General features: G+C 36.6%; 1 protein-coding gene across 3 annotated transcripts in view; it reads right to left on the bottom strand.

The window, feature by feature from the left end:
- NRD1 (nardilysin (N-arginine dibasic convertase)) overlaps window positions 1-19,783 on the bottom strand; it is an 80,539-nt gene that overhangs the window by 25,325 nt on the left and 35,431 nt on the right. For all 3 annotated transcript variants that reach the window (XR_001363331.1, XM_005872482.2, XM_005872483.2), the window contains 10 exons: window positions 15,985-16,058; window positions 15,145-15,240; window positions 12,393-12,515; window positions 10,226-10,283; window positions 8,014-8,087; window positions 6,636-6,705; window positions 3,471-3,548; window positions 1,706-1,826; window positions 1,567-1,625; window positions 1,256-1,310 (listed from right to left, as the gene is read on the bottom strand). Coding sequence is in view for 2 of the 3 variants with exons in the window: in XM_005872482.2 (XP_005872544.1) it covers window positions 1,256-1,310; window positions 1,567-1,625; window positions 1,706-1,826; window positions 3,471-3,548; window positions 6,636-6,705; window positions 8,014-8,087; window positions 10,226-10,283; window positions 12,393-12,515; window positions 15,145-15,240; window positions 15,985-16,058 (808 nt within the window). In the remaining variant the exon portion in view is untranslated. The remainder of the gene's footprint in view (window positions 1-1,255; window positions 1,311-1,566; window positions 1,626-1,705; window positions 1,827-3,470; window positions 3,549-6,635; window positions 6,706-8,013; window positions 8,088-10,225; window positions 10,284-12,392; window positions 12,516-15,144; window positions 15,241-15,984; window positions 16,059-19,783) is intronic.

The following is a 19,783-nucleotide window of genomic DNA, read 5'->3' as shown; positions in this document are numbered from 1 at the left end:
CAGTGGGGTGGGGGCAAGGGCAGAGGGTGGGGTGGGAACCGGGTGGAGGGGAGCTATGGGGGGAAAAAGAGGAACAACTGTAATAATCTGAACAATAAAGATTTAATTTAAAAAAATGTAGGGGTAAAGTACAGTGATATCTATAATTAAATCTCAAATGTTTTGAGGAAAAAAAGCACATATACCCACACATACATATATATATAAAGAGAGAGAGAAAGAGAAAAAAATAAAATATGGTAAAATATTAGCAATTGGTGAAGCCAGGTAAGGGATATACCAGTGATCACTGGACTGCTTTTTCTGAGAGTTTAAAAAGTTGGAGGGATGAACTATTATTCTGAGGAGGGATGTAAAGGGAATCCAAGGCACAAAAGGGTTTTTTTTAAAAATCCTGCCCTAAAATCCTTACCTTTCAGCCTTACATAATACCTTTCTTTCATATACCCTGTACCACAGACACATAGGATCATTCACTCTTTCACATTATCCCAGAGTTCTCCACTGATGTGCTTCCTATTGCTTAGAATGCATCCAAACCTTATCCATTTAAAAAAAAAAAATTGATTGATTTTAGAGAGAGAAAGGAAGACGGAGAGGGGGAGAGAGAGGGATGGAGGGCAAGAGAGAGAGTAGCATCAATTCGCTGCTCTACCCATTCATGCATTCACTGGTTGATCCTTTCTTGTATGTGCACTGACCGAGGATCGAATCCACATATCGGACGACGCTCTAACCAATTGAGCTACCCAACCAGGGCCAAACCTTAAGCATTTTTTAATCCTGAACTCAATTCAAATTTATCATATCCATGAAACCTTCCCTAGTCATATTCCAATCAAGACAAATGCTCTCCTTGCCCAGAAATCCTAGAGTGCACTGTTTCTAATATTACATATGGTTATTACTACTCATTATCTTGTAGAATGTCTTTACAATATTTGAATTCCCCAAATATTAAGTCTGATTCCAAGCTCTCCATGAATGTTTATCAAGGAGATAGACAGATGGATGCCTACATAGATTACCACACAATATGATTTGTGTCAATCTGCCTAATCCTTCACTCTTACTCAGTATAAATACTCAAAAATACAGAGTTAACTTTCAGATAGACTCAAGGCCATCTTGAGACTCACATGACAGAGAGAGGCAAAATTAGAACTCCAGTGACACTTCCAAAAAGAGGAACAATATCCACACTAGTTTCAACTTGGTCACAGCAAACTTTCAAAAAGAATTTGACTTCCAGTACCTGCTCTTGGTAATGGAACTCATTGTCCTCAATTTTCTGAATCTCTTCAAAAATTCTATGAAGGAAAAAAATTACAATTATAAGACATATTAAAATTTCTCATTAGAATCATCAACAAGAAAAAAGAAGCATAAAAATAAGCAGACTGGCCATTTACATGTAGAGAATAAGACTATGGAGCCAATATAGGAAATTAAGTAGGAAATGCCTGAAAAATGATCAAAGCAGGACTAAAACATGTCTATCGGCAGCCTAAAGGCTAAAACATACTAGGATTAACTCCTGGCCTAATTCTAATAAGTATGTATTACCTTTTTTCTGGGCCTAACTTCTGCAGCATTTTTAAATACTGGAAAACAGTATGAGCCACCTAAAAACAAAACATCTGATTATATTTTTGCATAACGTGATATCTATATTTTTTAAAAACCCTCCATTTTAATTATTTACCTCATAGAAATGTTCATAACCCTCATCAGTCAATGTAATAGAAATGCTGAACACTGAGTAAGTAGAATTTTGCTCAAATCCTGTCTCACCATTTCCACCAAAGAGTGCAAGAGCCCAGCACCTACAGTCAGGAAAAATTAATCCAATCAATATATTGGGACTGATAGTCTGCAAATACATCAAATTCACAAAATAGGTCAGCTTTCTTTGTAAAATTTGGGGAAGTTCAGCCTTTGATGCAAACATGCTTTCCAACAGTAAGTTTAAAAGCACTAATTTTAAAAGCACAAAACCTCCCAAGGAATTGCAGTACATTCGGGAATCACAACAGGAAATGATAGCCTTGTTTAATAGAAACACTAATATATATTACAAAATAGTAAAACATTAACAGTTTTATGAAGCAATAGTAATTTTTGTTGAAGATAAAGCAAAATATTAAGAATCTAAAGTAAGGAGGGAGAAAGCCAGAAGAGAGTGGGAAATTCTAATAAAATTAGTAAGGTAGAAAGGTTATGCACGTTTCAAAGCATTTTACATTTACTGTGCAAGGCATATATGTACCTAATATCACTATTATTTTATAATAACCCTGCCCTCTCAGCTTTCTTTGAATGTTCTAGTACATACTAATACTTTAAAGTACTTATTTAAATTTATCATGTACCTTTCCATTCTTGAATTAGTGTATAAAAAAGTCAAACAAGGAATTACTTTAATGTATTTGTCCTGATGCTAAAGCAATATTTCTATTATTTTATTAGACAATTTAAACACATGCCTAAATGCATTAGGAAATATTCTGCATACTAGTATACTGTTCACGGTCCCACATACTTTTGTGATTTATCGCCCAATAAAGTTCTCATTAGTCTACCTTTTGGGTTGTGAAAGCTTAGAGATCCTCAGCATGCATGCATGCATTCATTCATTCATTCATTCATTCATTGTTAATCCTCACCCGAGGATATTTTTCCATTGATTTTTAGAGAGTAGAAGAGAGAGGGAAAGACAGAGAGAAACCTCAATGTGAGAGAAACACATCGATTGGTTGCCTTCTGCACAAGCCCCGACTAGGGCCTGGGCTGGGGAGGTGCCTGCAACTAAGGTTCATGCTCTTGACCAGATTCGAACCCAGGACCCTTTGGTCCACAGGCCGATGCTCTTTCCGCTGAGCCAAACCAGCGAAGCGATCCTCAACATTTAAACAATTGACTTCCTTCAAATCTAAATTCTTGGTTAGAGCTAACTTTTGATGCAATTCTGTAATCTATTACTTTATGATTTTTTAATTTTTGTGTACAACTACTTCCAACATGGACTAAAAGGGGACTTCCAACGAAATACACAAATATAATACAGCCATAAAAATAATCTAGGTTAGCCCTGGATGGTGTGGTTCAGTTGGTTGAGCGCTGTCCATGAACCTAAAGGTCACTGGTTCGATTCCCAGTCAGGGCACATACCCAGATTGCATGCTCAATCCCTAGTTGGAGTGCGTGCAAGAGGCAACTGCTCGATTTTACTCTCTCACATCAATGTTTCTCTTTCTCTCTCTCCCTCTCCCTTCCTCTCTCTCTAATAAGTCAATAAAAACACATTTTAACTAAATAAAAAATAGTTATTAAAGTGACTATAATTAAGCATTAGATTTGATTCTAGGCTTCCTGGCTGATAAAGCAAAAAGAGAAAAGAATGGGTTATATTAACACTTATTGTTTACTATTTTTCAGAGATTGCTATAATTCATTAATTGAATACTTGCTTTTTTCTAAGGTAAGAAAGAATGCTGCCTTTGCCTTCATGTCCAACCAGCCAAGAAATATAATGAAGTGGCTTTACCCTTTAAAAAAAAATGTTAAGGTTAGAAAATTTTTAAAATAAGGTATTAATACACCAGAAAACCATACTCTGAGACTACAATATTTGAGAATATGATTATAAACTTATTCTCACATAAATTCCACTACACATGAAAATATAACTAATTTGATAGTAGCAGGATAAGAATATAAAACATGGTAAAACTGAACTTCACCTGAAATCACTGAATGAGTATAATCATTCCAAAATTTAAGACTACTACTTTTCCTCTTGGACACCAAACTTATTTCTCTTCATAATAAAATCTTTCATTTTTATTTCACTCAAAGTGGATTATAGATTTTTTATCATTTTAGAACCTAATGCAATATGAATCATTCTGCATCTGTAAAAGCTTTCAGTATTCCATCATGCTCTTCAGTTAACTGAAATGTATTGCTTTAAGGGTCAGAAAACCTAAATTATAGTTTTAGTTTTTCCTTTAAGTAAATGCTCTTGAGCAGGAAGCTTAGCCTCTCTATATTTTTCTTTTCCTCTTCATTTGTCTAACTACTTTCTCATGGGGTTTTCATGAAAATGCTTTTATTATATAATAACTAGAGGCCCGTTGCACGAACTTGTGCCCCAGTGCGGTCCCCTCAGCCTGGCCTGCAGTATCGGGCCGAAACCGGCTCTCAGACATCCCCTGAGGGGTCCTGGATTGCGAGAGGGCACAAGCCAGGCCAAGGGACTCCACTGGTGCACAATTGGGGCCGGGAGGGACACGGGAGGTTGGCCAGCCGGGAAGGGGTTGCAGGAGGGCTCCAGGGCATGTCTAGCCCATCTCACTCGGTCCTGATCAGCCAGACCCCAGCAGCAAGCTAACCTACCAGTTGGAGCGCCTGCCCCCCTGGTGGTCAGTGCACATCATAGCGAGCAGTTGAGCAACCTTAGCATAACATTAGCATATTACTACGCTTTAATTGGTTGAACGGCCGACAGGACACTTCGTATATTAGGCTTTTATTATATAGGATATTCTTTAATAATCTGAGTAGTTATATATTATGTTATTCATATTGTGTTTTCCCACTGGATTCTACTATAATTTCAGAAATATATTTCTACCAAAACAAAATACAGAAAAATATACTGGGTTAGGAAATTTAACATTCTTAAATCTTAAAGTTACTTCACAGAATTATATTCAGTAAACTTTGAAAGTCAAAATATAATATGATTTCAACTATGTTAAGCAAACCCCAAAACCAACACAACACTGTTTAAAGTCTGAATTTGAACTATATCTATAGTGAGACTGATGGAGGGGAGCAAATCAGTTAAAGAATGAACCTAGCTGATTACACATTCACATCTGAACAAAGCTAACTGTACTGTATTTGGTAACTCTGGAGGAATAAACACTTGACTTTTGTGAAAAAGGGGCTCCCAAAAAAAAGCTCATTTACTGGGAACTCACGAAGTTGGAAATGCAAAATAACTCAAAAAATAAAAACTAGAAGGAAACATACTGCAATGTTAATGGTCTTTGGAAAACAGAATCATGGATGACTTTTTTCTACTTTTCAAGAGTTCTACAATGAATCACCTTAATAATCAGTCAGACAGTGAACAGGTTTTGTTAATCAAAAAAATAGAAAATGTGCCTGGCCAGCGTGGCTCAGCATTGAGCATCAACCTATGCACCCGAAGGTCACAGTTCCAATTCCCCGTCAGTGTATATGCCCAGGTTGTGGGCTTCATCCCCAGTGTGGGGCATGCAGGAGGCAGCCGATAAATGATTCTCTCTCATCATTGATGTTTCTATTTCTCCCTCTCCCTTCTTCTCTGAAATCAATAAAAATATTTCTTAAAAAAATAAGAAAGTAGAAAATGTGATCTCACTCATATGTGGAACCTAAAGAACAAAATAAACTGATGAATGAAATAGATCCAGAGACATAGAAACATGGAGCAGACTGTCAAATCTCAGAGGGAAGGCAGGGGCCGGGGGTGGGAAGAATTTAACCAAAGAACATGTATGTATCTATGCATAACCCATTAACATGTAATACTTTCAACAATAAAGATTAAAAAAAAGAGAGAAAATAGGAAATAAGAAGTGTTTTATATTCATTATTTTAATGTCTGAACAATATAAAACTATTGATAATGGGCCTATATTTGAGGACAGAGACCAAGAAAAGGAGAAAGCAGAGCTTTACTTTTTATTTAATTTCTTTTGTCCTATTTTAATATTTTATAAGCATGCATTATTTTCATAGTAAAAATTCAAAACAAATAAACTTTTAAATATGCATGTAATAATATTAACACTTTTGGGGTCACTAACATATCTATACAATCAATGTATATTTTTTGTATATTATCCTTTTGAATGTTCTAATACATACATTTTTAAAAAATCAATTTTTACTGCACTTAGGCAATGCACATCAGTTTCTTTCCTTCTACTTATTGGCATGTCCTCATAGTTTTGTTTTATTGGTAATAGTTTTTCAAAATAGGTTCAATTTTTATCAGTTTATTAGCATTTGTTTCTAATTAGAAAAGTATTTATAGGCATTGACTGATATTTATCTTTAAAGAATGTCTTGACCCATGCTATATTGTTCAAATAAGTTAACTATATAAATAAGCTGAAATGTTTTCCTAATTTACATAAATCTGCCCCAACTCATTCCCAACTCATAGTTAGACTAAGTCCTTGATATTTATGCCGTAGTCATATTCTAGGCTCAAAATTATTTAACTATATTTTTGACAAGTTCAAACTAAATGGTCCCTATTGGCAAATACATAAAGCAAATATATTTTGTACTCAAAGTACTAAAGAAAATAATTACAAAAGTTAGTATTCACACTAAGCTACTTAATTTCAATGACTCAGGAAAGGCAACCAGTTACAAGATAATTCTAGTTTTTATACCCAAGAAGACATTAAAATATATAGCAAGGCTTGACAAATTTAGTGGTGAGGTCTCAGTTTACCACATTACCAGTGTTTATAAATCCAGAATTCCCAAAGTTAAACCATTTAATATATTTAAAAAATATGACTGTCACTCAGTAATTAATGGGAGTAAATTTTCTCTTGAGCTCTTACCTGTAATGTTGCTGTTGAGGGGGAAGTGCCCACGTGATGGTCAGAGCATGAATTTTTCTAATTGGAACAACTAAAAAATATTTGAAGAACAAATATAAGACTTTCTCCATAACTTTGACTATGTTACACAAAATTTTTTAAATTCAATAAATTTCAACCTCCAATAAACAGGGTAAGGTTAAATACAATACAATTATTATTTCAAGTTGCCAATTTTCCAATTTGAATAATGCAATTTTTGGAACTTTCTTTTCAATTTGGTTTCACAGGTAGAGTAGGCATGGATAAAAGATCAAAACATCAAATGCTCCTAAGAATGGATTCTTTTTTGCAAGAAAGGATACAGGACTAGGGAGTCAGGAGACCAATGGTTGAAATCCAGCCCTACCACTATCTTGTTATACATGTTTATTTAATCTCGAGAAAATCATTTGAATTTAAATCTTTTTGGATCTGTTTTTTTACGGTAGGTGAGGGGATTAGGCTGCAGTAACTCTAAAATTTTTTCCAGTGCTATTATTTTATGATTCTATGAAGAGAAAATCTAAAGCCAGAAAGAATAGTACCAAATATAAGTCAGCTTAGATATGGCACCAACAGCAGACAAAGGGTGTGACAAAACAGTCACTTATCAGAGGAAAGGAAGAGGGAAGAGACTGGCAGTGGGTGAAAGAGGAGAGAGGAATGTTTAGGTAACTAGGAGAAAGAAAAAAAACTGCCATAATAAAAAGAGCAAAGAAAGAGAAATGGTGAATTTTAAATGTTTCTGCAATATTTGTTATAAGGCAAATTGCTACGTAAATTATAGTATATGTGATGGCTTATTGGCCAGTTATTACAAATGTAATATTAAATGAAAAAGCAAGAAATAGAGGTGTATATACTTTACAATCTCAACTACATTAAGAAAATATTCCTAGAGAAACTCAAAAGGAAATTTGACAAAATGACTTGTCTGTATGGTAAGATTTAGGAGTGATTTTCCCTCCTATTTACAAATTTTTATTCAGTTAACAAAAATGGTTTTTTATAATAAAGATACAAGAAAATAATTTCCAAAATGTTTTCCCCTCCTCTATTTCTTTCTTTTTAAAAGCAAAAAGAGAGCGGAAAATAGATAAAATGAAATAGGAAAGAAACAAACAAAGGACATAAGGGAACAAGGGGAAAAAGGGAGAAAGCATGAAACAGACCAATTTAAGTAGCAGCAGACCAATCTGCTGTGCATTAGTGGCTAACTGGATCTCCACTGCCCACCTACTCCCTTTCCAACCTAGCTGTACTTTCCGTTGTGTTTTCATTTTCAAAGAAAATTGGCAGCCTCCATTAAGTTTTAGAGAATGTACTAAAGTTATTTCAAAAATCTTGATTCACAAACCTCTATAAAGTTTGTTAAATGCTGGTGTGTCAAATGGATCCGTTAAATGGCCAAAGTTTGGTTTGGGTAACCCACTGAAAATAAAACAAATGCATTAAAATTTAATTGGCAAAAACCTTTATAAGCAGTATCTTTAGGGATGCCTAACTGATAAGTTATTCACAATCCATTCTACATATTACTGGCTGAAAAGCATTCTAGGCCTAAGTGAATAGATGGCAATAAAGCCACAAATCTTGAATTATACAACCTGTTCTTAACCTCTGTCCAAATGACGAAAATATCTTTAAAACTCACAATAAAACAATAAATTAAAGGGACCTCCCCTCCCAATATTTATTGCCTCTCTCGACATATTCAACTTTAGTTATCCTCCTATACAAAGCCGTTTAAGAAAGAAAACTTAGATATAATTTTTTAAATTCAACAAACATAAATGACGTGATTAAGTATAAAGCACTATATTAGGTACTTTGGTATTTAAAAGACTTGACTCCCCTTCTAGAAGCTTCCTATCTGGCTGAAGATATTGTAACTAATAATGGTCAATATGAATAATTTCAAATATCTAGAAAAAATTTTAATCTTTATGATTAAGAAACCAAAGTTAGTGAATACTAAGAAAATTTTTCAAAATGCTTATCAGGAATTGATAGGATCTAATGAATACCTCTAATTCAATTATACCTCTGATTTTTATTAGTAAAGTTTCACAGTGAAACATGTTTCAAACTGCCACTTGACATTTCCATAACTCAGCGATTTTCTTATCAAAACAAACAAAACAAAAACTTGCAACTTTGGCATGGCTTTCATTATCTTTCTGCACATAAAAAGTACCGCTAATTACCAATGGAAATTAACATAAAGCCAAAATAATAAAACAAATAGTTGTTATAAATTATTCTAACATTTTTTTAAAAATATATTTTATTGATTTTTTACAGAGAGGAAGGGAGAGGGATAGAGAGTTAGAAACATCGATGAGAGAGAAACATCGATCAGTTGCCTTCTGCACACTCCCCACTGGGGATGTGCCTGCAACCAAGGTACATGCCCCGTGACTGGGAATCGAACCTGGGACCCTTGAGTCTGAAGGCTGACGCTCTATCCACTGAGCCAAACCGGTTAGGGCTTATTCTAACATTTTTAAAGCAAATTTTTCTTTTGTAAGTTTACAATAAATCATGTCTTCAAATGAAGAAATGGAAAAAGTCATGCTTATTCACCCGATATAAGAAAAAAACTGATGTCATTTATTTTATAAAAATGCAAACCATTAGGAGTGGGAAGAAAGACTTAATTGCTTCAGAATTAAAGTTTTATTTGTATTCCTTATAACACAAAAATGTAACAATAAAGTTTCAAATGTTTTTATTATTTGATGAATTTAGGTGCACAAAAAATAGCTTTCTGAACTGAAACCCTACATACAATTTCTAATAAAAAAAATTGGTTCAACTATATGAAACCGACTTTTCAGACAGTATGATGGGAAATCAATCATCTACAAGATTATTTCTTTTATGGGGAAAAGCATTCCAAGTTCCAAACAACTGACTTAAAAAACAACTTTCAGGCCCTGGCCGGTGGGGCTAAGTGGTTAGAGTCAGACCGTGCACTGAAGGGTCACGGGTTTGATTCTGGGTCAAGGGCATGCACATGGGTTGCAGGTTCTATCTCTGGGCCTAGTCGGGGCACATGCAGGAGTCTCTCTAACATCAATTCCACCTCCCCTTCCACTTTCTCTAAAAAATCAATGGGAAAAATATCCTCAGATGAAGATTAATAAACAAAACAAAAAAACTTTCAAAAGATAATTTGTTCTGAGGCAGGGGATACAAATATATATATTCAACCTGCCTCTCATAAAATACTCACTTTCATATAACACTTTCCACAATAACAGAAAAGCTCTAAATAAATGTAAAAAAGAGATTTAAATTCTTCAGAATTACTGCTTACCTTAAGTTTATAAATTATGAACTACAGAAACTATGGAGATTTAGATTTTCATCTTATTTTTCCCACTCCGACTCAAAAGCTGTGCAATCTTACTAAACCACTTATAGTTCTTAATGAACTCTTTAAAAAACAAACAAAAAGAAAAAAAAACAACACAAAGAAAAACAAAAAACCTTTGGAACTCATATAAAAAGATATGGTCTCTTTAACTATAAAGGTATATGATTTATGAGAATAAATATCTTACTTGTTTGGTATCTGAGAGAAGATTTCAGTAACCCACTTTTCCAAAGTATCCAGTGTTTCTTGGGAGGGAGAATGGGGAGAAGACAGGAAAATGCAATTAAATTTTTCACAGATCTTTAGCTATACATACAGGGATAATTTGGGCATTACCTGCCAGTTCATAACCAGCAATAACAGGAAAAATAAAAATAGTTAAGAAAACTTTAAGAAACATATAATTTTGTTAGACTCCTTTATTCCTCCCTAGTAAAGTTAGAAGAAGCACACAGTTTAAAAAAAAAAATATTTTGTTTATCATTAAGCTACTATGAAGGGCCAAGAGATAAGAATATACCAACCATCCTCTAAGGAAGGTTCCTCTCAATTAACCCACATTACACTGGCCCTTCTTCTTGGCATCTCATCAGTACTTTTTTTTTTTTAAATGTTACTATTTCTAATAACTTTTTAAAAAATATTTTATTGATTTTTTACAGAGAGGAAGGGAGAAGGATAGAGAGTTAGAAACATCGATGAGAGAGAAACATCGATCAGCTGCCTCCTGCACATCTCCTACCGGGGATGTGCCCGCAACCAAGGTACATGCCCTTGACCAGAATCGAACCTGGGACCCTTCAGTTCACAGGCCGATGCTCTATCCACTGAGCCAAACCGGTTAGGGCTCATCAGTACTTTTATACTGCATTTATTTTACATTAATTTATACTTGATTAGGTTTTAATCCACAAGTCTTAAGTTTCACATATATATGGCCAAATCATATATACATGATTTCTATTTTCTAATTCTTTATTATTTCATAAGAAATTCTAGTAAAACAGGAGAGCTAAATAAAAAAGGAAACTTTTTAGCTTTATCCCAGTGACTCATTACCATCACTGGATAGTATTTGTTAGTTCTACCAGACATGTTTCACTAATTCTCAAAAGATATGCCCCAGGATATAAAACACAAGATGAAAATTACACTAATCAAGTTCTGAATTTATTCTACGCTATTTATAGAGATATTTAACTCTTAAATGGTATAATAAATGCTAAAGCTCCAAAATCAATGAGTTTAAATTACAAAAGGCTCTTGTCAAATATCTGGGGCTTATTTTAGAAATTTGCAATAATCATTAATATGCTCTTATACTTATCATCATAAGAGAAGAGAATGCAAAAGAAACAATACCTAGTTGAAGAAAAATGCATGTTCATGACAGATTTGGAAATAATAATTAACTAAGTATTATAAATTAATATTACACACTGAATATGAAATTGCCTATTTTAACAAATGTTGTAAAATGAATCTAAATGCCCACCTACAGTTTGAACAAAAGAATCTACTAGAACATATCCATAACTTTACATTGATGTCAACTTTAATAGACTAATTTTGATTCTAAATGCAAAAATGTGTTACATTTAAATGCCAAGTCAGCTCTGACCTGAATTCTGATAATGAAAGAACAAAACTTTATAAAAATAAGAATATTAGGGTGAGAGGAACAGTGTCTTTTTTTTTGTAAAAAATGTGTAAACTATACAGTATTTCAAAAGGAATAGTTTAGCAACTGATAACTTTGAAAAACAGCCAAAGCTGATTGAAAAGTAAAGAGAACTACTATGATTTCTTTAATGAGAAAAAGTTAACACAAGCTACTGAAGATAATGATAAAAGAAGGAAAAGAGTAGAGGAATTGATCAGTATTTTACATTTAAGATACTACCAGCATTACCATAATGGAATTCAATTAATCATGCCATTTTACTGGACCCTACAGAAGGATGAAAAGCAGACACCTTCCCCTATAAGAGTTTATCATCAATATGGATTAAATTCACAATGAGAGGTAACAGAGGCAGTAGCTGAATGTGACTTAAAAACAAACAAACAATTTATGACCTATTAGTACATTAGTATAACTCACAGACTAGCTTAGAATAAGATCTGTTCATAAGAGAAAAAAACATTTGCTGATAATCAGATGATTTTGTGCTTCCTGAACTCTTAGCCACTTGCTATGTAACCTCTCCAAATTCTGATTTCCTTTAGTTCATAATTAGGATCAAGCACTAAAGTTATTAACAGTGCACTCACTGCAACACTAGTCAAGGCAAACAAATCCAAAAAAACCACTATTTCAGAGTAAACATAAGGGCCATAGTAGGTAATATTACCTTTGGATTGAACCACTAATGTCATGTAATGAGAAGAGTAGTAACGCATCCAGAATTCTCTCAGTCTAGTATATGTATCAATATTATTCCTTTTTGGCTCATGTTTGAGAGTCTCAGCATTTCCTGTAAAAAGATGAAAAATATTCTAGAAATAAAGTTTACTTTGCTCAAAGTCTCTATCCCAATAATGCATACTCTGCTACTATATATAATTAATGAAATAACCTAAGTGACTCAAGAATATTGAACCAGTGTATAATAGTAATAATATCACTCTAAGACAAAAATTCCCAAGAAATAATTCTGAGATATATTTTAACACATAAGATATTAATAATCTCTAGTTGGTAAAACCTTAGCAACAATAATTGCCTTAAACTTCCTTTCTTAATAATTAGTCTACCATTCAAATCAGATTTTATCTCTGAATTACTTTTATAATATTCTGTATAATTCTTAGAAATAAACCACATAAAGCATGGATGCCATATAAAATGTTTATAACTGTACAAAATATACAGAGAAGCAAAACATCCTTTGAATGAAGTACCATTTCAATCTATAAACCCCAGATTTGGTCAAGAGGATTAATATGAGGCTGTAACTGATATAAAACTAAGAAAATGGCATTATTAAAAACAGATACCATTTAAACAGCTTACCAGTTAAACAAAATTAGGTCACAGCTCAAAAACTATTAGAGAAATAATTGCTGAACCTCTGTTGATAAACGGAAATGTCAGGTTGGGGAAGAGAACAGATTTTATAATCAGACTAGTGACCCAGTGCATGGACTCATGCACATTGAAAGGAAATTAGAAGGTGGCTGGCGGGGTGGGACTGGGTGAGATGGGCCAGACATGCCCTGGAGCCAACATCCCGAGATCCCTCCCCGGCACCTGGGGCAGCGCCACAGCAGAGTTAAGGGGGTCCCTTCGGCAGGTGGGGTCCCTCGGCCTGGCCTGTGGGGATAGGACCAAAACCAGCTCTCCGACGTCCCCAAAGGGGTCCCAGAGTGTGAGAGAGCACTCTGCTAAGTTGCTGTCATACAACGTGTGGAACACAAACACAAGTGCGCAGTAAACCAGATTCGGTCCGACAGTGCGCCAGCAACAACATAACCCACGGCCGAAGGTGTAATCACACGGCCCTGCAAGGAATCGGGCTCCCCCTCTCTGGTTCCAGGGTGCAGCTCCTGTGTTGTCTGCCCCCTGGTGGTCAGTGTGCATCATAGCAACTGGTCAGACGGCTGGACACTTAGCATATTAGCCTTTTACATACACACATACACACACACACACACCCTAGAGGCCCAGTGCACAAAAACTTGTGCACTCGGGGGGTCCCTCAGCCCGGCCTATGCCCTCTTGCAGTCTGGGTCCCCTCAGAGGATGTCCACCTGCTGGCTTAGGCCTGCTCCCTGGGGGGATCAGGCCCAAGCTGGCAGTCAGACATCCCCCTGGCAGCCCGGCAGCCCTCGGGGGATGTCCACTTACCAGCAGGGAGCAGTCCTAAGCTGCAGTCGGACATCCTTAGTGCTGCTGAGGAGGCGGGAGAGGCTCCTGCCACCACCGCTGTGCTGGCAGCCATCAGCCTGGCTTGTGGCTGAGCAGAGCTCCCCCTGTGAGAGCGCACTGACCACCAGGGGGCAGTTTCTGCATTGAGCATCTGCCCGCTGGTGGTCAGTGTGTGTCATAGTGACCAGTCATTCCCAGTCGTTCTGCTGTTAGGGTCAGTTTGCATATTACCCTTTTATTATATAGGATAGAGGCCTGGTGCACAGGTGGGAACCAGCTGGTTTGCCCTGAAGGGTGTCCCGGATCAGGATGGGGGTCCCACTGGGGTGCCTGGTCAGCCTGGGTGAGGGGCTGATAGTCGTTTTCAGGCTGGCCATGGCCGCGGGCTGGAAGCAGGTATCTGGGATTTATTTAACTTCTATAATGGAAACTTTGTAGCCTTGGTCCGGCTTAAAGCCTGGGTTGCCCCTGGCAACCCATGTTCCCAGCCCCTCCTTGAGCGGAGGCCAGGCCGGCTGGAAGTAGGCATCTGGGATTTATTTATCTTCTATAATTGAAACTTAGGTATCTGGGGTTTATTTATCTTCTATAATTGAAACTTTGTTGCTTTGAGTGGAGCTCAGAGCCGGCTGCGACAGGCGGGAAGCTTGGCTTCCTCCATCACTGGGCAACCAAGCCTCCTGCTCACTCCAGCTCGGTGGGTGCTGGCCGACATCTTGGTTGGGCTAATTTGCATATAGTCACTCTGATTGGCTGGTGGGCGTGGCTTAAGGCATAGCAAAGGTACAGTCAATTTGCATGTTTGTCTTTTATTAGTGTAGATATATATATATACATATACATACATACATACACACACACACACACACACACACACACACTGAGGTTCAAATCCCATCAGTGTGTGATTTAAGCAAATTGTCTCCTCTTAGTGTGTTTCTTTATCTTTAGAGATGACAATAGTAACCAGATCATAACACTGTTTTGATGATCAAATGAGATAATTTATGTGGTGTCAGCAGAGTATCTAACACCAACAAAGCATTCACAAAATGTTAGGTGCTATTCTTCATATATTCAATATTAGAGAACCTAATATAGGCAATACTACTTTGTATTTGAAAATGTAAAAGTTACCTAGCTACCCTACTTTTATAATTTTCCATTCTTTATCAACTTTTCATATCCTCAATCTTCCTTAACTAGAAAATATAAAACAAGATAAAGTATCTTACCCCAAAAAAATTTCCCCATAGGATGTCCAGGTCTAGCAAGGCTTCCAAACAACATTTCCTTTCTGTTTGCATCAGAAGGTCTTGCAAGCTGATATTCTGTCAGTTTTAAAGAAACACTTTTAATTAAATGAAATTCTGTATCTACTTTATTACCTGGAAACTCAAGCTTAAAGAACTGAAAGTAAGGAAGTAACAAAAATTAATCATGTGCTATAAAATTGAAGTGGAGAAATCAATAATCTAGGCTAGGCTCTATGACTTAACATATTTATAACATTGGGTAGTCAGTTCTCCTTTCTAGAGGTTTTCCCTTATTTTCAAATAAAACTAGGTAATTAATGATGTGAAGGTTTAAACTCCAGGATGCTATATCCAAGATTTTACTGATGAAAGTGTTAATAAAAAAGCCTGGGCAGTGTGACTCAGTGGTTGAGTGCCCCTACTATGAAACAGGAGATCACAATTCGATTCCCAGTCAGGGCACATGCCGGGGTTGCAGGCTCAATCCCCATAGGGGCCATGAAGGAAGCAGCCAGTTATAATGCTCTCCCATAGTTAGTGTTTCTATCTCTCTCTCCCTCTCCCTTCCTCTCTCTGAAATCAATAAAAACATATATTTTTAAAAAGCCTGAAAAAAATAAAAATCTACCATCCTTTTACTTCAAATCCATACTGAATTATACATTTAACAGCTTCAGGAATAAACATGACACATCTATTTCAATTTAACCCTTATTATATAAAAATAAAATAGAGTAGTGATAAAGAATGATAAATGTGCTAAATAAAAAACTGGTTCTATAAAGGAAAAAGTGGTAAGACATAAAGCACTTCTCTCACCACTGTCAACAGCTTCAACTTCACGGTCAATCGCATCTCTGATCATTAGTGGATGGATGAAGAACTGGGCCCACCTGAAAAAAAACACAAAAAAATGGCATTTCTGTTTTTGTTCAGTAAAAGCATTTCATCAGTCAACATCTCACTTTTTTAAGAAATTTTACTAAGTTGGAGATTAGTTCATGATCATCTGTGTGAGAAATCTGAACAATATTCTGCATTTCTATATTTAAAGTCTACAAACTACTTTTTTTAATCATGAAATTTAACACCATGCAGAAAAGTATATAAAACATAAACATACAGACTAATGCATAACTGAGTTCACCACCCCAGGTCAAGAAATAGACCACTATCAAAACTCTAGAAGCATCTAACACCAATCCTATCCTTAGAGTTAATATTCCAAATGTTATGCTAATCATCTCTCTGCTTTCCTTTATAGTTTTACCACCTTTATGTATGTTAGACCAGTTGTTTCTTGACTTTGTTTTTTCATTTTCAACCTGAGGGAGGCTTTGTAGAAATTTTCTCCTAATCACTCCATGAAATTTTAATATCACAGATATATGATCTATCTGTTTATATACTGTACTAGAGGCCCTGTGCATGAAAATTCATGCACTGGAGGGGGGGGGGGTCCCTCAGCCCGGCCTGCCCCCTCTCACAGTCTGGGAGTCCTCAGGGCAGGAGTTGACCCAGTGATCAGGGGAAGGCGACGCCCCCATCACACCTCTGCTGCTGCCACTGCCAGCAGTGCAAGCCTTGGCCAGCCCTGGTTACCTGAGCCTCGGGCAGCCCTGGGCGGCTGGGCAGCCGCCACCCAAGGCTTGCCTGCACCTCGGGCTGGCCCTGGGCGCCTGGGCAGCTGCCATCCGAGTCTTGCTTGTACCTCAAGCGTCAGCTGGGCAGCCACCATCCGAGACTTGTCTGCACCTTGGGCCAGCCCTGAGCAGTTGGGGGACTGTGGGGACTAGGGTTTCTGGAGGCAGGCATGTGGAGCAGCGGGGCCCGCCTGGGGGTGGGCCCGGCCTTGCAGTGCACCTGCAGCCCCGGTGGGGCTGAGGGGACTGGGCACCGCCATCTGTGACTGTGGGTGCCACCACCTTTGAGGGCATGGCAGTCAATTAGCATATTCCCTCCTTACTGGCTATGGGCACCACCATCTTTGAGGGCAGGGCAGTAATTAGCATGTTCCCTCCTTATTGGCTGTGGGGACCACCATCTTTGCGACGGCATGAGGGCCAATTAGCATAGTCTCTCTTTAGTAGATAGGATGTGTAGCTGTGGTTTTATACATAAAAAGTGTATAACGCCCACTTTTTATTCAATGCATGGTTACAAACAATTAAATAAAAATTTTAAGTTAAAAAAATTTAAAGGCTATTAGTATTTCACTTAAGGTTATAACTGTAATTGCTATTTAATGTAATTTACTTATATAAATTGTGATGTATCAAATTATATATGCAAATTAGCATTTATATAATAGCAATGGAATCAATTCTTAAATTAATTTTTCCATCAAAAGTAAAATACATAAAAAACTTCTATAATATTTATTATACTTTTAACTTTTGCTTATCTGAGAAGAAACTTTTTTACAACTTTATTGAGGTCTACCTCACATACTGTAAAATTTAGTACACATTTTTCAGTATATTCACAAAGTTGTGCAACTATCACTATAAATTAATTTTGGCTATTTCAATATCCCACAAAGAAATTGGATATTAGCCCTCCCCACCTAGGCAGCCATTAATTTATTTTCTGTGTCTGTGGATTTGCCTGTTCTGGACATTTCACCTAAGTGGAATCACACAATTGTGGTCTTTCATAAGTGGCTTTTTAAAAAATATATTTTTATTGATTTCAGAGAGGAAGGGAGAGGGAGAGAGAGATAGAAACATCAATGATGAGAGAGAATCATTGATTGGCTGCCTCCTGCACACTCCCCCACTAGGGATTGAGCCCGCAACCCAGGCATGTGCCCTTGACCAGAATCGAACCTGGAACCCTTCAGTCCGCAAGCCAACACTCTATGCACTGAGCCAAACAAACCAGCCAGGCATAAGTGGCTTTTTAAATTTAACAATGTTTTCAAGGTTCACCTGTCATAGCTTTTAATTTCATCACTAAATAGTATTCACTATATGGATGTATACCACATTTTGTTTGTCCATACATTAGTTGAGGGACATTTAGTTGTTTGTACTTTTTTGTCATGAATAATTCTGTTATGAATATTTGTGTAGATAATTCGGTTTTGAAGCTCACTTAGAGAAGAAACTTTTAACTAGCTACTAGATATTCATTAAGATACTGTCAACATTTTTTCCTTTTCAGTATATGGTATAATTGATGGGTTAAATAACTTTTGATGAATTAAATAATAAAACAGATTATTCTTATTTAATTCTAAAACCCAAAGTCACACCCAAATGCATGAAGGATCAAAATTAAACAACATCCACAATGGCAACCAACTGGCACATATGTGCAATTGACCTATAGTGGATGTCTCTGAGATCAAACAATCATTTGAAAGTACTCCCATCATCTATCCATCAGTTTTGTAGCCCTGACCTTGCATACACTTTGTATATCTTCCACAAACTCAACGTCAGTGTCAATGGTGTTTATGATATACTTAAAGAACACTCAAGGAGAAATTAAATAGCAAGTAAAAATTTTGTTATGTAAGATTAAGCTTTTGGAGGCCACAAACCATTATCATATCAAACATTTTTCACCCCCCAAGAACCAGTATTTGCCACCAAAGAGAACACTATCATGTCCCTGAGAATATGTGTACTAGAAAATACAGGTTTTTGAACCTTATATAGAAATAAACTATGTATTCTTTGTGTCTAATTTATTTAACTCAACATATGTTTTTAATATTCATCCATGATGGTATATGTGGCTGTTTCATTTATTTGCAACACAGTAGAATATGCCACTGCATGAATTTATTCATCCATTCTACTGCTGATGGACAATTGGGCTTATCCCATATTTACTATTAAAAACAATGCTGTCATAAACATTAATATTCTTATAAATGTGTACAAGTTTGTTTATATATACACATATATTTGTAGGAAAGGAAATCCTAGATAATAACATGCGCATGTTCAATATCACTAGATAATATCAAACTTTTTCAAAGTGATTATACTAATTTACACTTACACCAGCAGTTCCAATTCCTCCATTCCCCAACCTCACCCTCATTTGGTATTGTCAGACTTTAAATTTTTCAGCAATATGTAAGACTAGTAGCCCGGTGCACGAAATTCGTGCACATTAAAAGGGAATTAATTGCCCTAACCGGTTTGGCTCAGTGGATAGAGCATCGGCCTGCGGACTCAAGGGTCCCAGGTTCGATTCTGGTCAAGGGCATGTATCTTGGTTGCGGGCACATCCCCAGTGGGGAGTGTGCAGGAGGCAGCTGATCGATGTTTCTCTCTCATCGATGTTTCTAACTCTCTATCCCTCTCCCTTCCTCTCTGTAAAAAATCAATAAAATATATTTATAGTCACTCAGTGTGTGCGTGCGCTTCCGGGACGCCCTGCATTGTGCTGGATGATGTAGTGTTTAGTGCTGGTGTGAACCTTACAGATATGAACCAAGGAGGGCCCGGTGTGCCTTCGCACCATACTGTACAATTTACTTTTGCCGTAATTCAAAGAATGGCAGACAATGCGACCGTTTTATCTGTCAGAAGCATCTGTCGGTGAATATTTGATTTTCTCCACAGTGGGAGCCCGCGCTGTGACAGATGCTGCTCCGTGT

This window comes from Myotis brandtii, unplaced genomic scaffold (genome assembly GCF_000412655.1).
Source record: "Myotis brandtii unplaced genomic scaffold, ASM41265v1 scaffold382, whole genome shotgun sequence".
Lineage (NCBI taxonomy): Eukaryota > Metazoa > Chordata > Mammalia > Chiroptera > Vespertilionidae > Myotis > Myotis brandtii.
Note: the sequence above shows the minus strand (reverse complement) of the source record. Positions and strands in the feature narration are given on the sequence as shown.